The sequence below is a fragment of the Labrus bergylta genome, chromosome 11 (assembly GCF_963930695.1).
Source record: "Labrus bergylta chromosome 11, fLabBer1.1, whole genome shotgun sequence".
Lineage (NCBI taxonomy): Eukaryota > Metazoa > Chordata > Actinopteri > Labriformes > Labridae > Labrus > Labrus bergylta.
In genome coordinates, this window is record NC_089205.1 from 14561514 (window position 1) to 14582499 (window position 20986).

The 20986-nt window shown below is 40.3% G+C and overlaps 1 protein-coding gene across 1 annotated transcript in view; it reads left to right on the top strand.

Annotated features, from left to right (window-relative positions):
* LOC109988472 (rho guanine nucleotide exchange factor 17) overlaps positions 1–20986 on the top strand; it is a 64411-nt gene that overhangs the window by 26395 nt on the left and 17030 nt on the right. The window contains exon 2 of the mRNA XM_020639972.2: positions 18530–18607. Within this exon, the coding sequence (XP_020495628.1) occupies positions 18530–18607 (78 nt within the window). The remainder of the gene's footprint in view (positions 1–18529; positions 18608–20986) is intronic.

The window sequence follows — 20986 nt, forward strand, 5'->3', positions numbered from 1 at the left end:
TTTCTGTAGCAACTGGTGTTACATAGCAACTAACCAGCCAATAGGAGAGTGTGATCTCCTTGCTTTCATTCGCTCCATCTCTTCCACTGTCTGTCACTAACTCACCTGCCTTCCTGTCCAAACTGCGAGAGTCATCTGAAAGAGTTGACGCACAGCCCCCTTGTTAGACTGTCACTGATCCTTGAAGGCTTTTCTGAGGGAAAAGTGACTCCCACTGCAGCACCTGACCCTGTATGGATCTCTCTAGAATCACACAGCTGCAGACAAAGGATGGGGAGAAGTAGGTTTCAACCAGTGCAAAAACATGCATTTTTTTTCCATTAGAATATAACAAGGAATTCTATTTTTAACCGGAAATGCACCCATTTCCAATTTCTGCACCAATTTCTTTAGCCAATTCTGATTTCTGATTTTTTTTCAAGGTCTGACCTGCTGAACCTGAATTGCGCCGATTCTGATTTTCTTTCTTTATATAACTATAGTTGACAGCAAAAAACAAACCATATCCATTTTTTTTAATGGAAATTCAATTACATGCTCATTTTGTTGTTACATGACTATCTCTAAAGCAAACCTGCTTCTCTCTTTTAGAGCTGTATTCTCCCGACTCTTGAGAAGTTATTAATTACCCATCAAATAACTACAATTAGTGACTATTTCATTCTGTAATTGCTTGCAGTCTCATACCTGTCCGACTCTCTCTTTATCTCTGCCTCTGTGAACACTATTTGTGGCTGCAAAGGATATTTTATCCTGTTTTATATCCATTCATGCTTAAATGAATGCTTAAATCTATAATACTTACAGCAAAGTGGTCTGTCTCACAGCAGGTTAAACCTGAGGTTTTATCATTTAAGTATCTGAGCTAACCAAGCACTGCAGAGCAAGAGAGAGACAAGGAATGCACACATGTATGGACAGCACAGATGCGAAACATAAATTTGTAGAGCTACTTTTGGGCTGGGAAACGGTCTATATTCATACTCCTGTTGGTCAATGCTTTTTCGCCTCTGCTTATGGGCACCCCACATCCACACTGCTGACATGTTGGCTTGTGTGTTTGTTGCGTTGCGCATGACATGAAACTTGCAGCATGTTTGTGTTAATCTGAGAACAACATAGAACTGGATATATGAGAAGACCAAGCAGTAACCAACACGGCTGTACAGGCTGGTCGATTGGTGCACCTCTAGTCTTAACTTTTACTTTTCTCGCTTCAAACTGCTGTCGTAGTGAAAGGGACATCAGGCCATATTTTAAGTTAAAACATATCAAACATTTTCTGTTGGATAACAGCTAATGTTAGCATTCAGCCACTTCCTAGCTAGGGAGTGGCTAAAATCTAACATTACTATTGATAACAGAGCACAATTAGGGCTGTAAATTCCTAGCTAACGGTAATAAAAGCTAGGAAGTAATTACTAGCTAAAAGTAATTTTACCTTGGTGGTGGTTGAGCTTGAATGTTAGCTGTTGTCTGATGCTAGCAAATCGCAATTAAAATAGTTTGAGTTATAACATGGCTAGAAATCCCTCAGGATTGACTTTCTGTTGTCTTATCAGTTGCTGATCAGTTGGGTAGAGGTGACATTATATCTATTGTCAGATTGCAACATTTATAGGATAAAACTATGTCTAACTCAACTACAAAATCTACAACTAACAAACAAAAAATGCCCCGAGCTCCAACAAGACAGAATACTCAGCAGCTAGTTAACATGTTGTGACGATAGCATTTTAAACATCCAATGCAGCTGAGATGTGGCGTGGCAGTGGCATTCAAGGGAACATTGCTGCTTGTTGTGGTCACAAGTAGTCTACAACAACAGACCACACCCAGCTGTAATATTAAGTTCAAGCAGATTTGTGTGTTGTTCAGAAGGACCTTTTTATTATGACTGTGGCTCTAAAACTTTGAAACCCATTATCTCTCTCTTCTTTAAATATGATTCACTGTATTCAATGCCTCTCCTCCACCCTGTTCCAACCTCTCTGAAGAACAGTCTTTGTTTGGGTGCATTGTTATGTGTCTCTTTTGGTGCGTCTGTGTGTGTGTGTGTGTGTTTATGTGTGTGTGTGTTCTAACTGCTCATTGTTTGAGTCCAAACTGGCTTTTTGCAACCTGTGGTGCACAGATACTGTACAGGAATGTTCCTGTGTCCTGCTGTTTGTGGTGTTGAAGGTTTTTTGTTTTTTTTCCATTATTGTAAATCTAGACAAAGCTGCTCTATATATTCTCTGACACCATTTTCCTGGAAAGGTTCAGCTCCATTCAACCTTTTTAAAAAGCTTGGCACATGTTTTGATTGCCTAAAGCTGTAATGGGACACTTCATTTATTGTAGCTTTACTGGCTGACTAGCCTATACACACACACACACACACACACTCAGTAACACACGAGGATTTTAGTCTGCGAGGGGCCAGGAATGTCGAAGAAAGGAGGATAAAGAGGGGAAACGGAGAGAAAGAGGGATAAGGGGGAGGAAAAGGGACTAGAGAGGAGAAAGAAAGTGAAAAGTAAAGAATGAAGTGGAAAAGCGATTGTTTTAATCCACAGTATAGTGTTTAGTCTGAGCTAAGCTGTAGTATTATAACAGTACAAACTGCTGGTTGACTAATGGCTGGGTTCTCCCTCACTTGCTGCTTTTTGGCATCACTTTTCATCCTCCATGCTCGTCTTTTCCCTCCTCTCCTCCTCTCTTTTCACACTCAAGCTACGATACCTCTCATATCAGTCCTCAGCAGCTGTCTGTCCGAGAACTGCTGATGAGCCAATTTTAGCATGTTTTTGGCATCTTTTATGAGCTAGGATATCTTGCTGAGGCTCTTTACGTTTTAGTTTTTAAAAAAAAAACTGACACAGCCAAACTTTTTTCAGAAAAACTACAAGGATAGAGTTTTTTTTTCATATACAATGGTTGAGTGGTTGAGTGTGAGAGATTATACAAAGAAGAGAGAGATGGCAGAAAGAGGACAAACTGGGTGGAGAGACCGATGAGGTATTTCCGGAGGGGAGCTGGGGTTAAGACTATAGTCTCTCTCTTGATGGCAATCTCTGGGTCCCAGTGCATTGTGGGATAGGTCTCTGGACCGGAAGTAGATGGGATGTCAAGTTTCAGATTGCAGTTGGATTGGAAATGAAAGCATGTACAGTGGCTTGAACTCTCCTACTGGTGTGTTTGTTTCACGCCACCATGTTTATTCCATGCCGTCAATTATGAAGGTTTCTCTTTAAACTTGCATGTCTTTCATAGCAGGCCGTCCTTTGACCTGAAAATATTAAACATTTATTTAACCGATTTATGGAAGGCTTCAGGAGGCCTTAAAAATGAAACCAGACAATACGTACAATTAAACAAAATCAAAGCACTTGAATTAAAGAATAAGTTCTCAAAATCTTCTCTATAAGTATCTTTAATAAACGCATGTATTAACATTTAACATACTGTAGCTCTGAATGATTTCTATGTTTTTTAAAGATCATATCAGATGTACTCCTGAGTGTTAAGTGTAGTCCTAGATTGTGAGAAAATTCACATTGAACACCTTTGACTATTTCACTGCAGAATCACGTCATCAGTTTGTTTTTTTTTGCTTTTAAATATATCCCTTTATCCCAGGTGTCTTCATGAGTGACCATAAGTGATAAAGTAGAAGAAAACTCTTCTCTGGTGTCTCCAATATTTGTGTGTGTGTGTTTGTAAGCCCAAACACTAAGCGTGTTCTTGCCTCAGCCTCACCTCTCATGGACAAAGACTCTTTTTACAGCACACTTTTCTTTCTCTCTCTCTCTCTCTCTCTCTCTCTCTCTCTCTCTCTCTCTCTCTCTCTCTCTCTCTCTCTCTCTCTCTCTCTCTCTCACACACTCTCCTTTTCTCTGTCACAGAAACACACTCATGCGCACATCCACACCATCCCATAAGGGCGTCTTTGGAGTGTGAGTAGATCTGGTTACCTGTGCTTTCTCCTCTCTCTCTCTCTTTATCTATATATCTCTCTTTCTATCTCTCTCTCACACACACACACACACACGCACAATATCCACAATAATTGCAGCTCTACCAGATCCCACTTGCTCTTTATATGAGATGATTGCTCAGTTAATCTATTAATGCGCTATGTAGGATAGCTGAACTGAGACTCGCTGTCGAGAAGAAAAATAAACTGTTAACTGTAATGTTTTTGTTTTTTTTCCCACTTTCAGTGCTGACCCCTTGTGGATACTGTTTGTATGGGAGTGTCTGTTTAAATGCACACACATGTAGAAACAGTACCATGGAGGTACAGTAAAAGCACAGTCAAGTTGATCAAAAGAGAGAGAGAATTAAAAACATCTCACTTTAAGGACACAAACACACACAGCCTTGATAACATGTGATGCATTTTCACCCAATTTTTTTTTTTTTCAAAATAGTGAATGCATGTACCTCTGTGTGTGCGTGCGTGTGTGCGTCTGGGGGTTGTTTTGACAGACTCCAGATGGATTAAAGGGAAAAAAAACACACCCCACAAACACAGAGGAGTTGATAAGGTACAAGCTGAATGCATACACAGGTGTGTGATGAGACATTTTGTTTTGATCTGTTTGGGCAGTCATGCGTCCACCTCCTCTCAGGTTACTCACACCTGTGGATTAGTGTGCATGCTGACAGGTGTCATCACTCCTCCTACATGTTTATCTATAGACTCTCTCCGCACTGACTCAGGTTTTGTGCTTCATTCGCTAAGAGAGGCTGTGACACAGATGTTGCATCAGCTGTGATTGAGGAGTAACACTCGCTGACACACACACACACACACACACACAGGTGGGACCACTGAGCAAGAATAAATCATACACACACATTTCTTTGCAGGGTGTGGAGGACATAGAAAGTTAAACCAAGGATGCAAAAACAACCCACTCATCGTAAGCCATCAACGTGTGCTGATCTATCTTTATGATTAGTACTGCATGGTGTGTCTTGTGCATGTGCAGAGTGTCATAATCATTGTTGTGTGAACTTTACGTCTTGTGTCATCACAATACACGGCTTCTGCAAATCTGCAATTAAAAATTATGCTCAGAATTCCTAGAAAAGAAGTACAGGTTATTATTTTTATTTTTTTTACAGCTTTTATAGAGGGTAAATATGGGTGTAGAAATCTGGGTCAGCCATCATCAGTCTGGTAACTCATTCAGGGAGAACACTCCATCTGCAAGCTGCTAACATTTTCTACACACACACACACACACACACACAGACACACACAGACACACACACACACACACACACACAGACAGCCACATATGGCTTTTTTTCCTTCACGTCTGCAGTCCAAATGTAAACCGTAAATGTTGAGAATGTGAGAATTCTGGAGCTGCGGCGGGAACAAGATGCCACTGATGTGCATGGTCAGTTGATGATGATGGTGACCTGTGTGCTCTCACGTAGCTTAAAATTAAAGTCTGGGGGTATTGTATTTGTCAAACAAGTGTTGTAAAGGGGGGGGGGTTGCATGGGTCAGATCATGTTCCTCTAACACAATGAGCATCTGCACTGTATTATATTGAGTTCATGTCTATTTGTTCTGCTGCTGTAAATACTCTACACAACATTTTTGCTACACTTGTTGAAAAAGTGCAATGCCCAGCTGTTTGAGGCAATGACTTGAAATTGAATTATTTCCCACTCTTATCATCACATAATAAGATCTTCAGTGAGATAACATTGTCTTGAGTCTGTGTGCACGATAATAATGGCAGCAAAGACTCAACATTCTCAGAGGCAGGCTAATGTATTGTTAATTTTGGCTTCTAGTTTGTTTTGTTGAAAATCAAAATAATTATTTCCATACCTATTTGGCACTAAACAAGATTTACAAGCTTCTTGAAACTTTGTTCTTCACCATCAAATAAGACATGTCCTTGAGGTCATCAAATTAGTCAAAGAGAACAAACATGCACATTTTGTTAGGGGCTGTCTGCTCGAAAGACGAGTTTATTTTATCTTATTTTATAGTTTTTATTTTTAATGTCGAGTCGATCTTGTGCAGAAACATGACACACTCCAGGTGTCCATAACCTGAAACACCCATGATGAATGAGCAGTGTGGAAAATAGCCTTCTTATTGTCTGTAGAAAACTGCTTGAAATTGCAATCTATCCCTGCAATGAAACTGCACTCTATTTCATCAGGGTATCATGCTTTCATGCAGACATGGCTGCCGAAACACCTGAAGGAGCAGAAGTAGTTTGTGTGGTATAAAGGCTTACGAGTGTTCATTCTAAATATGACTCAATGTTTGTTGATTGGAAGGGACTCTTATGGATGTTCAGATGGAGCTGCTTGAAAGAATGCTGATATAAAGTAGCCTATGCTAGACCGAGTAGCCTGAGTGCTTATAAAAGCGTGAAGTGCACTTTATATGGTGTTGAATTTGATGTGTTTAAGATAAAACTAAATCACTCCTGAAAAAGACAAGAAATCAAATGCTCAGAGATTCGAGATCGTGTTCAGAATTTCTGTGAACAGACTGTGAACATGCAAGAGAGATTGTCATCTCTGATCTCTGTCAGCAGACCTTTAAAAACATCCATTGTTTCCATGGCAACAAGGATTAAAGGTCAATGTCCCACCACGAGCTTGACCTTCTAAAATGTCCCTTGGTGACCTTTTTTCATTGTGATCTCTGTTGAAGAGAAAGAGCCAAACGGCTGTTTTGGATTCAAAAAAAGAGGGCAAACGCCCCCTCACACCCACTTCACTTCAATGTGAGAGGATAAGATACGTCTCAGTGAGGTACTAAACTTACAGAAGTGAATTCATTTGTTCTTTCAAATTATATTAACTTAGCCAAACTAAAGTGTGTTAAATAATGTGTATTGAGCTAGTCAACAAGAAATCCCTTTCTTTCTGTCTTTTTTGGTTTAACTTGTAAATCAGTTCAGCTTTAACCAACATACCCTCAATCTTCAACTTAAGCAACTATTCATTAAAAATGCATTCGACTGGTAACTGGTACTCTCACTGTCAGGCAATTTGTGCAATGTAACATACAAACACTAACATCAAACGCAACAGCAAAAAAACATTTAACCATTTTGTCCAAATTGAAGTCCTAACACATCTTTAATGTTTTGATGTTTGAATGTTTTTCTTCCGACATTGATTTCAAAGGGTGTGTGCTCGATGGCAGTGCCTTAATGTGAGTGCAAGCACTTAATTAATAGTTAAAGGAGCGTGCTTTCAGTTCTGAATATTTAAGACCCTTCACTTTATTTAGTCATGGATTTGCTAACAGGAACTTTCTGGAAAACTGCTCCAATGTGTTGGTAAGGGTGATGGAAAATGGTCCTTGTTGCAACAGCACATTTTAATGAAAAAATAACTTTGATCAAATATGTGAAAGACAGGACAAAAACAAGGTAGTCACATAATAGCAGTTTTAAAATAATGGCCAAATATCAGTGCATGTGGATGAAAAACAAAACAAAATTGTCGGTGCCTGTTCTTCAGTATAATGACTGGATTATTCAGTAGTATATTATTTTATTTAGTATGGGGCTTCAAAAAGTCAATTAAGTAACTGGTAGTTAAAATTTTAGCAAGCAGACTCTGCCATGTCCTCAATTTAGTCCTGAGTTTGGCTTCATTCAACGCTCCATCGTTCAATCCCAATAATGCAACTCGACTTTCAGCCAATGACAGCTCAGGCTCATAAACTGTGTAAGGCTTGCGTCTGAGCTACTTAGCCCAGTATACAACCCTTTACCCTGTGCAGTCCACCCCATTGACTCCCTGCATAAACTCCATTTCCATTGAAACACATGAGGATATATATATTTATAGATGGGATGAACTATGCAAAAAAAAAAAAAAAAACGGTATGGTCCTTTAAAATGACAACTGGCTTTTGTCAGGGTTGTCTGTGGGTTGCCTGCATTTAAGCAGAATATTGTCATTCATTTGTTGCTAACATACGACATTAGACTTTAATGGCAGAGGGGTCCATTTAAAGGATGCTCTGTCATGCTGTCCCCTTCTCCTCCGTCTATCGATTATCTAGGGAGAGATTGGTTGAGCCTGGCTGAGAGGAGCGCTTCAAGCGTCTGCCCTGCCTGCTGTCTCTCATTATGCACAGCCAAGGGGGAGGGCTATGACACACGCGCACACACCCACGCACAAATACACACACATTTTTTTTTTTTTTTCATCCCTCTCTTTCCCGAGGTCCACACACACCGCGACATGCGCTCCTTGCTTACATCATCCATGCAGTGGAGGCAGCTCAGTGGAGGCAGCTCCTTTTGCCTCTCTCACATACAGGAGCATATGCACACTCTGACAAACATGCTGAAGACACAAGACTGAATGTATTGAGCAGCAGAGAGCGGTTGCATTCTGAAGGACTTATTCATTTAGCAGCATTTGTTGCCTGAAGTGGAGAAGAAAGAAATATCAACAAGAAGAGGGAGCATGGTTGTGTTGTTATTTTGAGGAAAGGTGGTGATTCCCTCCTCCCTCAGGTGTGTCTTTTCACATTTCTGGTGTTAATTCTGAAGACATGAAGACCGAGTTTGTGTGAGTAAACAAACCCTGTTTTTCCAGTAGTTTGGAGTGTCTATGTGTGCGTTGGGGCGCACAGTTCAGTCCGTATGCTGCAGATGGTTCGAACCCTAGCCCAGTTCAGCATCGCCCTGGAGGAAATGAATGAGAGCGGGGAGAATACAGGAGATGAAGGAGGTGGAGGAGAGAGAGATGCAGGTGGAGGAGGAGGAGGAGGAGGGCAAGACATTGTGGACAGAGATGCTCTGAATCAGATGAGGAACAACAACAGGAATGAGAACTCCAGCGGGAATTTGAATGGGAATGGAGTTTGTGCTGGAAGTCCCACTGGAGAGGTAGACCAGTGTTTTTCCTTTCTTTGAGGTCAACATGTGTGTCCTGTGTTGCACCCTTTTTCTGCACATCTAGGGCTTTTAAAGCAGCCTCTGCATCATCCACTTACCATAAAATCTACTTCTTCATCTCTCTTTTTCTCATCTCCCTTAATTTCGTTGCATTAGTTCTGTTTTCTGAAAGCTCATTGCTTCATTTAAAATGTCTGTGTTCATTGTTAGAAGTGTCTTTCTTCATATCATCCCCCCTGCCTCTCTGTCATGCCTCTCTGGAATAGAGTTAAATCTGAGTGAATCACAGGATTAGCTCGGACCGCTACAGCCACAAACGCTCTCTAGTCCATCTGTAATCTTGACTCTATAAAATGTGTTGATGATCTTTCTATCTTTGTTTGCTTTTAGCTGTCATCTGTTTCATTCTCAAAATGTTGCGCGTCATATAATTAATGTTCAGTTGTTGCAGGATCAACAAACACTTTGGATTACTTTTGCACTTATGTGAGCGCACTAAGTCACTCACAAACTGTAGATCTGCAAATCTTAGCACAAAGCCTGTCAATCCCCAAAGCTCCTCATAACACTCATTCTCATGGAAAAAGAAAAAAGGATAAGCTTCACTTTATTTCAACACAAGACCTGTTGTTAAAGTAGGTCTTAAATTATGACACTTGTGACAATCATATTACTTACTATAAAATTACTTATTCTAAATACTTAATGAGTGAGTGATTAACTGCTTATAATACAGACTGAAATGAATACTAATCCATCTGTGTTACCCACAAACGGAAACTTTCTATGAGTGATGAGTCACATTGGGTGGTACAGCTGACTGTTAAAAGAAAGGAGACTGAGATTTTTTAAATCTGGAAATGACTAAATACAGATTCTGTACCACTTGTTCGCTTTTCCTCGGGAAAAGAAAGATCCTCTGAAGAGCTTTCAGAATTTGGTCCATGTGTGGTCAGGAAAAAAGGGGGGTATCAAGTATCCTTGTTTCTTCAACTAAGTACGCCAAAAAAGCCAGACTATTTAGATATAGTAATGTCATTTGAGACAAAGGAGTAAAAAAAAAAATCTGATGCTTACATTTCACAACCCCAGATGTATCCAATATTTTCTAAAAAAAACAAATTGGTAAATCTCTGACTGTCTGACTCTTTGCATGCTCTATTAACACACAGCCAGTACAAGCAGAGCAGCACTAATTTTATTCCTGGAGTGTGATGAGAGTTTAGAGATTTGAGGGCAAAGGAGGTGATGATGATGAAGATGATGGAGCGGTTGTGTGGTAGATCAATAGTGTGTGATTGTGTGTCTGAAAGGAAGAGAAACAAATGATGAGCATAGAGTAGGTCAGAGCAGTCCGAGGCCCTGACGATGACAGTAATGGAGTCTATAGTTACACACACACACATGTGCTTTTACAGAATTACATAAGCCTGCTGAGAGTGAAGGACGAGACTCCTTTAATGTTCAGGACCACCCCCTCGAAAACATGAATGAGATAACCAAATCAATTTACGCGTTTTCACAGCTCGGTATGGATGAATAGAGGCAGAGAGATGGGTGATGAGGTTGCTTTGTTGGGCTTAGAGGCTGCCTGTTGCTGCTTTCGCCAGGCTGTTGCCAGGGGATACAGTCGTCCTGGAGGAGAGTGTTGGAGAGTGTGGGGTGGGGGGTGGGGGGGGTGGGGGGGCGGAGAGAGAGAGGTGTGACGACAGCGATGAGACAAGAGAGGAAACGGAGTTTCTGCTGTTGATGCTTTTGATGAAATCCCCTCTGCTCAGGGTTCAGGGTAACTGAAGCCTGTATTTTTGTTTCCTGAATGCTGTAATGTTGTTCTGGTGATCTGTCATGAACAAAACCTTAAAGGGGGAAAGACTTACATCGCAGATTGTGTGTTTCCTATAGGTTTTCTTATTGGCAAGTAAAAAAATGACATAAATAGCAGACTGGAAGTCCCATTTCTTCTTACATTTCACTGCTTGGTAAACATGAAAATATAACTTTCAGGTTTTATCGACTATTTTCTGAAAGGTAGAACCAAAGGGGAATGTTAGTGTTTTTGAATGATGCTTCCTCTTGTCTGAGGTCTTCGTTGTGAGATTACCTAGCTGACTATGGCTCTAGCTACATAGCCTTCAGACATAATCCTTTCATGTAACTCTCAAACCCCTATATTTAATCCTAGCTACCACAAAACCTCCACAAATTGTTACATAAACGTTTGCGTATATATTTTTATTATTTTTTTATTTTTTATTATTTGGTTAGAGCAGAGCATGAGAAGAGAGTCAAAATAGTTTCAAGAATAAATATTTTAACCCTAGATGTCTGCAACAAATTCACTCTAAAGGTCCTTTATCCCCATCCCCATGATAAACTCACACCAGTGATTGTAATTATTGCGGCCTTTGTCAGGACTGTGTGGGCTTTAAAAAAACAACTATTAGAGCAGGTCAAATAGAGTTTATGGGACTTTCCATTATTTAAAGGAACTATGTGTTACTCTGAAAGGTAGCGTTTAAAATAGGTACTGCAGTCCAAATTTAAAACACTGGAGAGAGCTGTCTTCCCCGTCCCCTCCTCCATAGAGTCGATGGCACGCGGCGCGTTGCCATTTTGCGGACAGGGAAGCTTCAGTGTTTAGCCTGCTCTGCATCGGTCTTGAAACTTTCCGGCGTTCTACTGGCTGCTGCATTGTAATCAGAGAAGACAGCACTTCAATATAGAATGTTTCCTCGATGTCTGATGATGTCAGGCCATTTTATGATTTAATTCAGTAAATATCTTACATAATGCTCTTTTTGTGGACAAACAAAAAAAAAAACCTGGATTTAACCTTTTCAGTTATATATATATTATATGTGTAAAGCTGCCTGTTCTATGAAGCTCAAAGTAATACATCTCCACTTGTAACAGCTCTCTCCCAGTCCGATTTGTTGGCTGCTAATGTCACAGAAAGAAAGAAAAAATATTTGACTGCACAAAATTGAAAGCAGCTGCAGCTTTTAGAAAGCACCATGGGGAACTTCAGTTCTCTGTTGGCAAAATACCAACTACAGACAGAAAATTGTCAAATCAAAAGAGGTCCTGGATGAAACATCAAAATACAATCAAACACCTGGCCTCGTCAAATTTCAGAGAGAAGGACTACTGGAAGAGTTTTGTACAAACAACAAACATTCTACAGAAAATATTTCAGTACTGAAGCATGAATTACTTGTGCTTTGGTTTGTTGTGATTGAGCACCATAGAAACACCTCGGTTAGACAGAAATGTAGCACATTCTATGTTTGATAAACATCATAACGTCCTCTAAGTTAAGCTAAAAATACCGTCAATAAATCCAATTGACATTACAAAGCTGCCTGGGCTCGGACTCTGTTTTGCTGTAATGTTTAGCTACAGTTGTGAGGAACATCTTAATTTATGGACACAGTGTGACCCCACTTTTTATTAAGGCACCAGAGCTCGCAGAGGGACACATGAGAACATGCTGTACTGCTCGCATATATACACACAGTTGTTCGGATGTTCCTCTCACTGACACACTTAAGGTTCTCCTCTCGGTAACCTCTTGTGTTAAGAAGTGATGGGCTGACTTTTGTGAGTCATATTCCCTGTCATATTGTTTGTACACAAACCAATCTCTCTGAGCAGATCCTACCTCGGCTGGTTTTGGTTGATAGAAATGCAAGTTCATGTAAACACATTCTTTTTGTTTATTTGTCTTTTTTTTTAAAGGCTTTATATGCGATGTTTTGATCCAGCAGATGTAGCTCCTTGAGCACCAGCATGAAACCAAAACAACTTGTGGTGCATTGTTGTGTTAGCATGCTAATGCTAGCTATCGTTATTATGCTCGTATCTTAACACTGCATGTAAATTTACCCGAAATGAGCGTGATCTAGAAACACAGTTAAGCAGTAAGTATAGTATGTTATTCTTCTTTTCTCTAGTCCCTCAATTAAAAAACTTTCATATGCGAGGGGAGGAGTCGGCCGGCCTTCCTGGCGATGTAAACAAACTGAAGATAGGACTCGGAAAACTCGGAAAACATCACAGACATTTCGACTCGGGTGTTACACCCATTGTAGACAGTCATGACTCACAGAGTTATTTTCAGAGGATATACTTGATTTCTATTACATGTAAGTGTAAAAAATTGCTTATAAAGCCTTTAAGGTTTATTTCTGGGCTTTTTGGGCCTTTATTTCCAGTTGGGAAGAGAAAGAGTGGGGAATGACATGTAGGAAAATAGCCCCAGGTTAGATTCAAACCCAGGACACCCACTTTACCTGCTGTACATGGAGCACCCACGCTAACCACTAGTCTACAGGCCTTATTTCTCTTTCGACCACATATTTCCTGACTTCTATGTTTACTTCCTGAAATCTCAATCAGGGGTTCCTGACCCCCACTTTGAAAAACACACTGATCTAAATCAAAGTTATGTGAAAACCAACAATTTAAGATCTGAAAATTGGAGCCCATGTACAGCGGAGTCATTGCATGGAGTCCGCTGTACTTGGATATTTAATGGATATTTGATAAAGGAGGAGTATTTCAAAAATGAGTTTAGACCAAATGCATACAAGCAAGAGTTCTTCGAAAACAAGAGGCAGGTCAGATTATCTGAAATAATGTCAGATGGCGATCATTAAACTTTAAATGGTTTTAACTGTTACTCTAACACAGCTCATCATGCTTTGGTGATTCTGGAGAAGATAAAGAGAACTTAATTTAATGATGATGTGACAATTGTCTTAAGGTTAATATGTCATAACAAAAGACGGTCAAACATTTTAAATCTAAGGTCAACTTTAACTGGCTGAGAATTAAATAATTCCAGTTAGAAAAAGTAAATGCATTACTTGCTACAGTTTGTCTAACATTCAAGCATATTTCTCCGTGTGTAAGAATTATATTTACCTTGACTATCTTCTGCTCATTTGTTTCTCTTGTTCGCTGCATTGAAGACAATTAGCAAAGACTTTAAACAGTTAGAATGAAGACGTATAACAGATTCTGGACTGGACCAGGTGCAGCATTACCTGCTGTTGGTGTATCCACACTTCAGACCACCCTCTGAACATGTTGAATACAGCTCTTCAAAACAACAACATGTTCCTGTCAGACTGTATCCGAGTATAGATGCAGTGATGTGAGGTGTGGGCTTAACTGACCCGTGTGAGAGCTCTGTCCTCTGGAGGATGCTTGAACGCCGCTCTTGGGGAACTGAAGCAGACAACCTTTCAGTTCTCAAGCAGCTTTTTCTTAGAAAGACCTCTTCTCAGAAAGCTTGTACGTACATTGTCATTTTTGTTGACGTTTGTATTGATGACTTTCCGGACTGGTGTCGTAGCTCTGAGTGTCATTATTTGCTGTCAGTAGTGATAAACATTGAGAAAAGATATAGTCTAAGGGTGTTGTTTTCAACACAGATATGATATTCCATTCATGAGTATAAGGCAAGCAGCAACCTCCAGTGTTGAAAAATGAGGCCAATGGGGAAGTGCAAAAAAAAAAAACCTGCATTCTACGAGTGTCCGCTTGAGGATGGCTCCAAGGGCCCTAGAAGTCACATAGACACCACATTCTAAAATGCCTGTTTTTACAGCAGAAAATAACATGTTTACAGCCTGGTACAAAAGTCTGATTTAGATATTGTCCTCATGGGCACACACTGTATGGGGGTTGACATTTTTTTACAACGCATCTGTTTTGATTTTATGGACGATAGGCGTTATGCATAGTTAGGCTCAAGGCGGGACCTTCCATTTCCAACATGGCAGCTGCTGCCAAAGAGCCTCTGAAGCCCCCTTGCAGTCACTCAGGCTTCATCCATTCATATTTACAGTCTGTGGTCAAAGGGTACATGTTGCTTTTAATTACCACATGGATCCTTTAATTGGTTACACCTGTGCTTGTGCTCGTTAAGCGTCTATTACACCTGTGAGTACACTTTGCTACTTTGCCTGAATATATCGCTGTCAAGATTTTGAAGGTGACGCAAGCTTATCACTGCTCTACTCTTTTAACAGTATGTAGTTGTGTTTATATATTTTTTATGATTTACGAGGAGTTCTGTGCGTTAAAAAAGAAAAAAAGAGAGAGAGAGAGAGATCTGGGAGCAAAGTGGCGTTGTTCAAAATATGCCTGACCTGACAGAAATCGCAAGCAGTAGGCTACAAGCTAGATTTCTCTGGGCTCTTGTCTGCTTGCAAAAAAAATAAAAAAAATGAGTCCAAGAGGAGAAAAGAGACGGGGAAGAGAACAGAAACAGCAGATACAATCTCTTGCTGGGTCATCATAGTGAACGGTGTGTGGGTGATTCTTTATTACACTGTGTCCAGTTGAACTATCGTGTCTGAGGCTTGACTGAGAGGATCTGAGAGCGGCCTTTCTTTCAAACCACTGAGCCCTCACAGCTGGGGTTACTATGGCAACTATGCTTGCAAAATGAAACTAGCATTCCTTGCAATATTAGACTAAATACTGATGTTTGTGTGTGAGTAATCTAATAACGTCAAGCAGCACAGAACAGAGAGTCATCGCTCTCTTCAGGGAAGTTCCCCCTTGTTTTATTTACTTATTGACACACACTCTCTCTCTTTTACACACACACACACACACGCACACACACGTACAGACACATGGCCTTCTTCTTGTTGTTGTCGGGTCACACTGCCAGCATCACAAGACTGAACAGAGGATCAAACTTACTTGTATGCACGTGTGTGTGCAGCTGTGTTTCTGCACGTGTGTGTGTGTGTGTGTGTGTGTGTGTGTGTGTGTGTGCAGCTGTGTGTGTGTGTGTGTGTGTGTGTGTGTGTGTGTGTGTGTGTGTGTGTGTGTGTGTGTGTGTGTGTGTGTGTGTGTGTGTGTGTGTGTGTGTGTGTGTGTGTGTGTGTGTGTGTGTGTGCGCGCATGTGCTGAACAATACTGTAGAGAAAGCAATTGATTTCAGACGTCATTTGTTTGTTTTTGTCAGGTCGACATGAAAATAATGATTCCAATTAGGGAGTTATGAGACAAGGAGAGTGGATCTGCATTTGTTAATTTGATCAGGGGTAATGAGGTATAATTAGTTTGAACGATTCATGCAGAGGCAGATGTTTTGTTGTGTGTGTGTGTGTGTGTGTGTATGTGTATGTATGTGTGCAGAAAATGAGGAGAATGTCATTTTTCAGTGACATTTGAAGCCACCAGAGGAGCTCTTCTTTGCTGCATATACAGCAAAATACATAAACACATCAGCCGCTAAACATATTGAAAATTACCCCCCCCCCCCATTGAGAGGCAGACATATTCTTGTAGTGTAAATACATCCAGGGATGTAATTGATTTTTTTCAAGATGAGGTCATCTATACATTTTTTTTTTTTTTAAACAAAAAAACAGAATTCCAATTCTTAAAAGGATTCTTAAAGTTGACTTTAAAGTTCACTGTATTACACCAAGGTTAGACATGCTTACATTAGAAAACTAAGAGCACTCAGCATTGGAAGTTCCTCCCCAAAAAAGACTGACTGAAGCCACTTTTTAGATTTAGTAATGTCACATTTGCCGTGAGTGTTCAGCAACGCAATTACATGGAAATGATTCACACTCTCTCCCACCACCACAAAGTACAACGCTACATCAGATTCAGCTACATACTCTACTTTTTTATAATACTTTAGTTGAATAACACTAGAAAACCTGGGTTTCAGAGTCTCGGGACACTGCCCCCCAGATGTTGTTTGAACAGATGCGTAATCCTTTTTGAATTTTGAGGCATTGTAACAGTGGAGTATAAATGGATGATTACTGCGGTGCTGTGTTCTCTCTTTAGCTATGCTAAACCCTCTGTTTATTCACTTTACTCCATTGTGTTAGTGTTTATATCTCAGGGCAGAGTACACTTGACTGAATCCCTCCCTCTGTAAAGAAACAGCAGTGAAAATCTGAACTAAACTACTTAACACAAATGTCAAAGTCAACCTAAAGGGTAAATAAAAACAGATTTTCTTAACTGTTAGATGATTTTGGAAAGAAAGTCTCATATTCACATTCACTTTCATGCTCTTTCTCTCTCTCTTTTACACACCACCCTTCACCCTCTGGTGGTACCCCACAGCGCCCTTGGGATCCCTTCAGATGCCAAACACTAAACATAGCCTTTCTGGGAAGTCATTGTTACAGTCATTTATAGGGCACAGCAGTGCTGGCAGAGGGGAGAAAGTCTTGCTGTGTGTGTTTTTGTGGGCTCTGTGTGTGGTGTGGTGTGTGTGTGAGGGAGGGAGAGAGGGAGAGATGGGGGGGGGGGGGGTTTATATATGTACCATAGGGTTTTGCCCGTGGCTCGGTCTGATATTTATAGGTCATTTTAGTACCAGAATATTTTGGGAGTCTCCCTTGGGAGCCCTGGGACAATGAGTATGAGTTGTTCCATGATACTTATGCTCTTGTTTTATTCTAAAACCTCTCTCTCTCTCTCTCTCTCTCTCTCTCTCTCTCTCTCTCTCTCTCTCTCTCTCTCTCTCTCTCTCTGTGTCTAACACACTCAGACTCGGCTTTCTTTCTTGGCCTTAACGTGTTATAGGTTTGTGTCTGCTGCAGCTCATTCATTCCTATCCATAAATCATGAATCATTGTTTCAGCAAACTGCTTAGTCATGCTTTGCATCTGGGGACTTGGCCTTGGTGACCTCAAATCCTAAGTGTGTGTGTCTGTGTCTGTCTGTTTGATAGACTGTGTGTACCAAGTTTGGTAGTCTTATCTGTGATTGCCTGCTGTATATTTTTAAGTATGCACTAGCTGACATTTAGGATTGAATATCAGTCTCCTGACATGACCCTGAGGGGGCAGTCAGTCACACTGAAAAGTTAGAAAAACCTTGTCATGGTCCAACAGAACCGCTCTCTCTATGTGAAGCAGGTGCTACTTCCCCTGCAATAGGCAAGCTGGCTTTTGCTCCTTCAAATTAAGAAGTAGTATAATCTTTTAACCACGAGGCATCCTAACAAGAAAAGCTGATGTGATGATTGGGCTTGCTCTAATATTGACTAACTGCCCAAATATAAGTTCAGCACAAAACTTTACACTGAAGGATCTTATATCTTATACATTTAGATAAATTGAATTTTAAAGTCACGCTTTATAACAGATCATTATTATTATTCACCCAAGGTTTGATCGATTCATGCCTGATTTAAATGTATAGCGCAGCATTTAGGAGTCCCAGATCTGTCCTTGTGTCCTGTGAACACGGAAAGTTAAACGGTTGGTTAAAGTAAAAACCATGAACAGAACCTTAACTAGACAAATATCATTGTTTTATTTTTTTTCAATGCTTCTTCGAATTTGATCAGTTACTTCTGGTGGTCACTTTACATAGAAACCTCTGCAGTGTGTGAATGTGTAGGTGTGACCTGCAGTGTTAAAGCGCTTTGAGTAGTCAGAAGACTAGAAAATCGATAGCTGACCTTGAACATTATATGAAAATGTTTTTCTTTTGAAGAACAGACTATTACCCAGTCTGCAGTCTCCTTATGTTGTTTTTGTTAAACAACCACGAACAGTATAACATTCATGAGTGTGTGACAGAAGTTTCATATAAATTAAGTGATGTTTTAATTTCTGTTTCTGTCTTTGCAGGATATGAGAAAACATGTCATGATGACCCTCTTCGACACAGAGCAGTCATATGTGGAGTCACTACGCTCTCTCATACAGGTAACACACACACACACACACACACACACACACACACACACACACACACACACAGGAAGGAGTTATGTAATCCACTTATTGTCGTTCGTCCTGTGAGGTTAATCTTCTAACCCCATCACATCTCGCTGTCATCAGCAATATCTGCTCCCACACACAAACACACACACACACACACACACACACACACACACACACACACATACACACACATACACAAACACTCTCTTACTCCTTTATCCTACACCTTTCTCTGTTCAGCTAACAGCCAACCACGACCTCTAATCTTAACCATATCCTTTTTCTCTGTCACATTCCCAGACACTTGTCACCTGTCATCGTGTGTGTGTGTGTGTGTGTGTGTGTGTGTGTGTGTGTGTGTGTGTGTGTGTGTGTGTGTGTGTGTGTGTGTGTGTGTGTGTGTGTGTGTGTGTGTGTGTGTGTGTGTGTGTGTGTGTGTGTGTGTGTGTGTGTGTGTGTGTGTGTGTGTATTTTTATGAAATGTGCATTTGTGATTGTGCAAGCACATCCCACATTGACCTTACTGTCTTCTCCCAATGCATGTGTGTCTATGTGTGTGCATGTTGTGTGTGGCCAAATTGAATAATCCTAGGCTGTGTTCCCATGGCGACAAAGGGAAAGTGTTACCAAGGTAACTGCAGTAAAGGTGCATATCCCTAAAGGAGGGTGTCAGATGTGGTTCAGCTAAGACGGCTCCACATGAACAAATTTGACTCGCAGTTTAAGTTCTTCTGTGATGGAAACATTTATTGTCTTTTTTCAGACTCAGTCAGACTTTAAAAAAAAAACAGTTTAAGTTCTTTATTATAACCTTTATGATAAAAATAGGCACATACCAACTTATGTTCACAGATAATGACAAACACATTCAGGCTGTTATAAACAGTCCATTGTCTTAGCACCGTCCTATAGCATCTTTCAACCAACTGTTTGGGTTTTATGGCATCAAACTTAATTTCACACTCCGTGCTCTGACCAGCAATGATTACAGTCACTGTAACAGGCTGTTTTCAGCAAAAAATAAAAAATAAACTCCATTCTGTACCTACTAAGCACAAATCAGCCAACAATGTTAGGAACTAGCTAAGGAATACAGGTATGTATTTAGCATCTTAAGAGCCAGACATTTTTCTCAGAATAGGTGGAAGACGTAAAAAGAGCTTTAAAAAAAAAACAGGCCAATGTTGGACTTGAATGGGCAAAAATTGGTTTTGCAAGAATTTCATAGGACAGAAAATGTAGGCATGTGCTGAAGGGACAGCTCTGTTTTGGTTTGAGGGACTGGTGTGACATCTACTGCACATCTACTATGAAAGTCACATAATATACCTTTAATTTGCATAAAAAGAAACCACATTTAATGTGAGTAGCAGACAAATATTAATATTAGTTGTAACACAAATGTTCTTTATACAATCCTGGAGTAAAATGCAGGTTAACATCACTTGTGAAATGTCTCCATATGACTTTGTAATCGACCAATCACTGGTCGATTCAAGCATCACTGACACTATCAGTTTGTACCGAGGGTGGGTGACTCATGATGACCTACATAGGGATCCAACATCTTTCGCTGTCTTTGTCACCTTCCTGACCTGACACGCTCCTCTTTGGAAATTTGAAGCGCTGTTTAAGGTGCAACATGCACACACAATGAGAAGCTGTGTGATTCAAATATCTCCAAAGCAGTCAGCTCTGCATGCACAGAGGATACTTCCAATCAAACATTTGATCATTTCTAGCCTATTAAAGTCATTTCGTTATGATCATGAAGATATTTCATAAGCGCTTGCTGATTACATTTATTTTTAATAGATCATTAAAGAAGCCGTGTGGCTATCCATTGATGAAAATTAAATTTGAAAATTTTCGCTTCCCTGTAAGATAATGTGAGCATTTCCTGGTAGTGACTGCGCTCTTATGAAACATATTTCCAAGAAAAAATAGTTGAAGGAAGTGCATGAAGAATCCCTGCTGCTCCACTTTTGTCCTGACTCTTTTCAGTCCAACTTTTTATTAGCAGCAGATTGGTTTAGTCATCAAATGTGTCATGGAGCACAACTTGTCTTGACTTAACAGCTTCAGTAGATTCAGGGTCACATCGGTCTGAGTCCATTTTGCACAGCTAATTGAATCTCCAAATTTATTTCAGCTTCAATAGATTGCAGAGTGTGTGTATGTGTATAATGGTGTGTGTGTGTGTGTGTGTGTGTGTGTGTGTGTGTGTGTATGTATGTGTGTGTGTGTGTGTGTGTGTGTGTGTGTGTGTGAGAGAGAGGGGGAGAGTGTCAGAGTCAAGCCTGTTAGTCTGAAACCTCACCGCTAAATCTACAAAAGCTGCTTTCATTGTGCTTGTGCGTG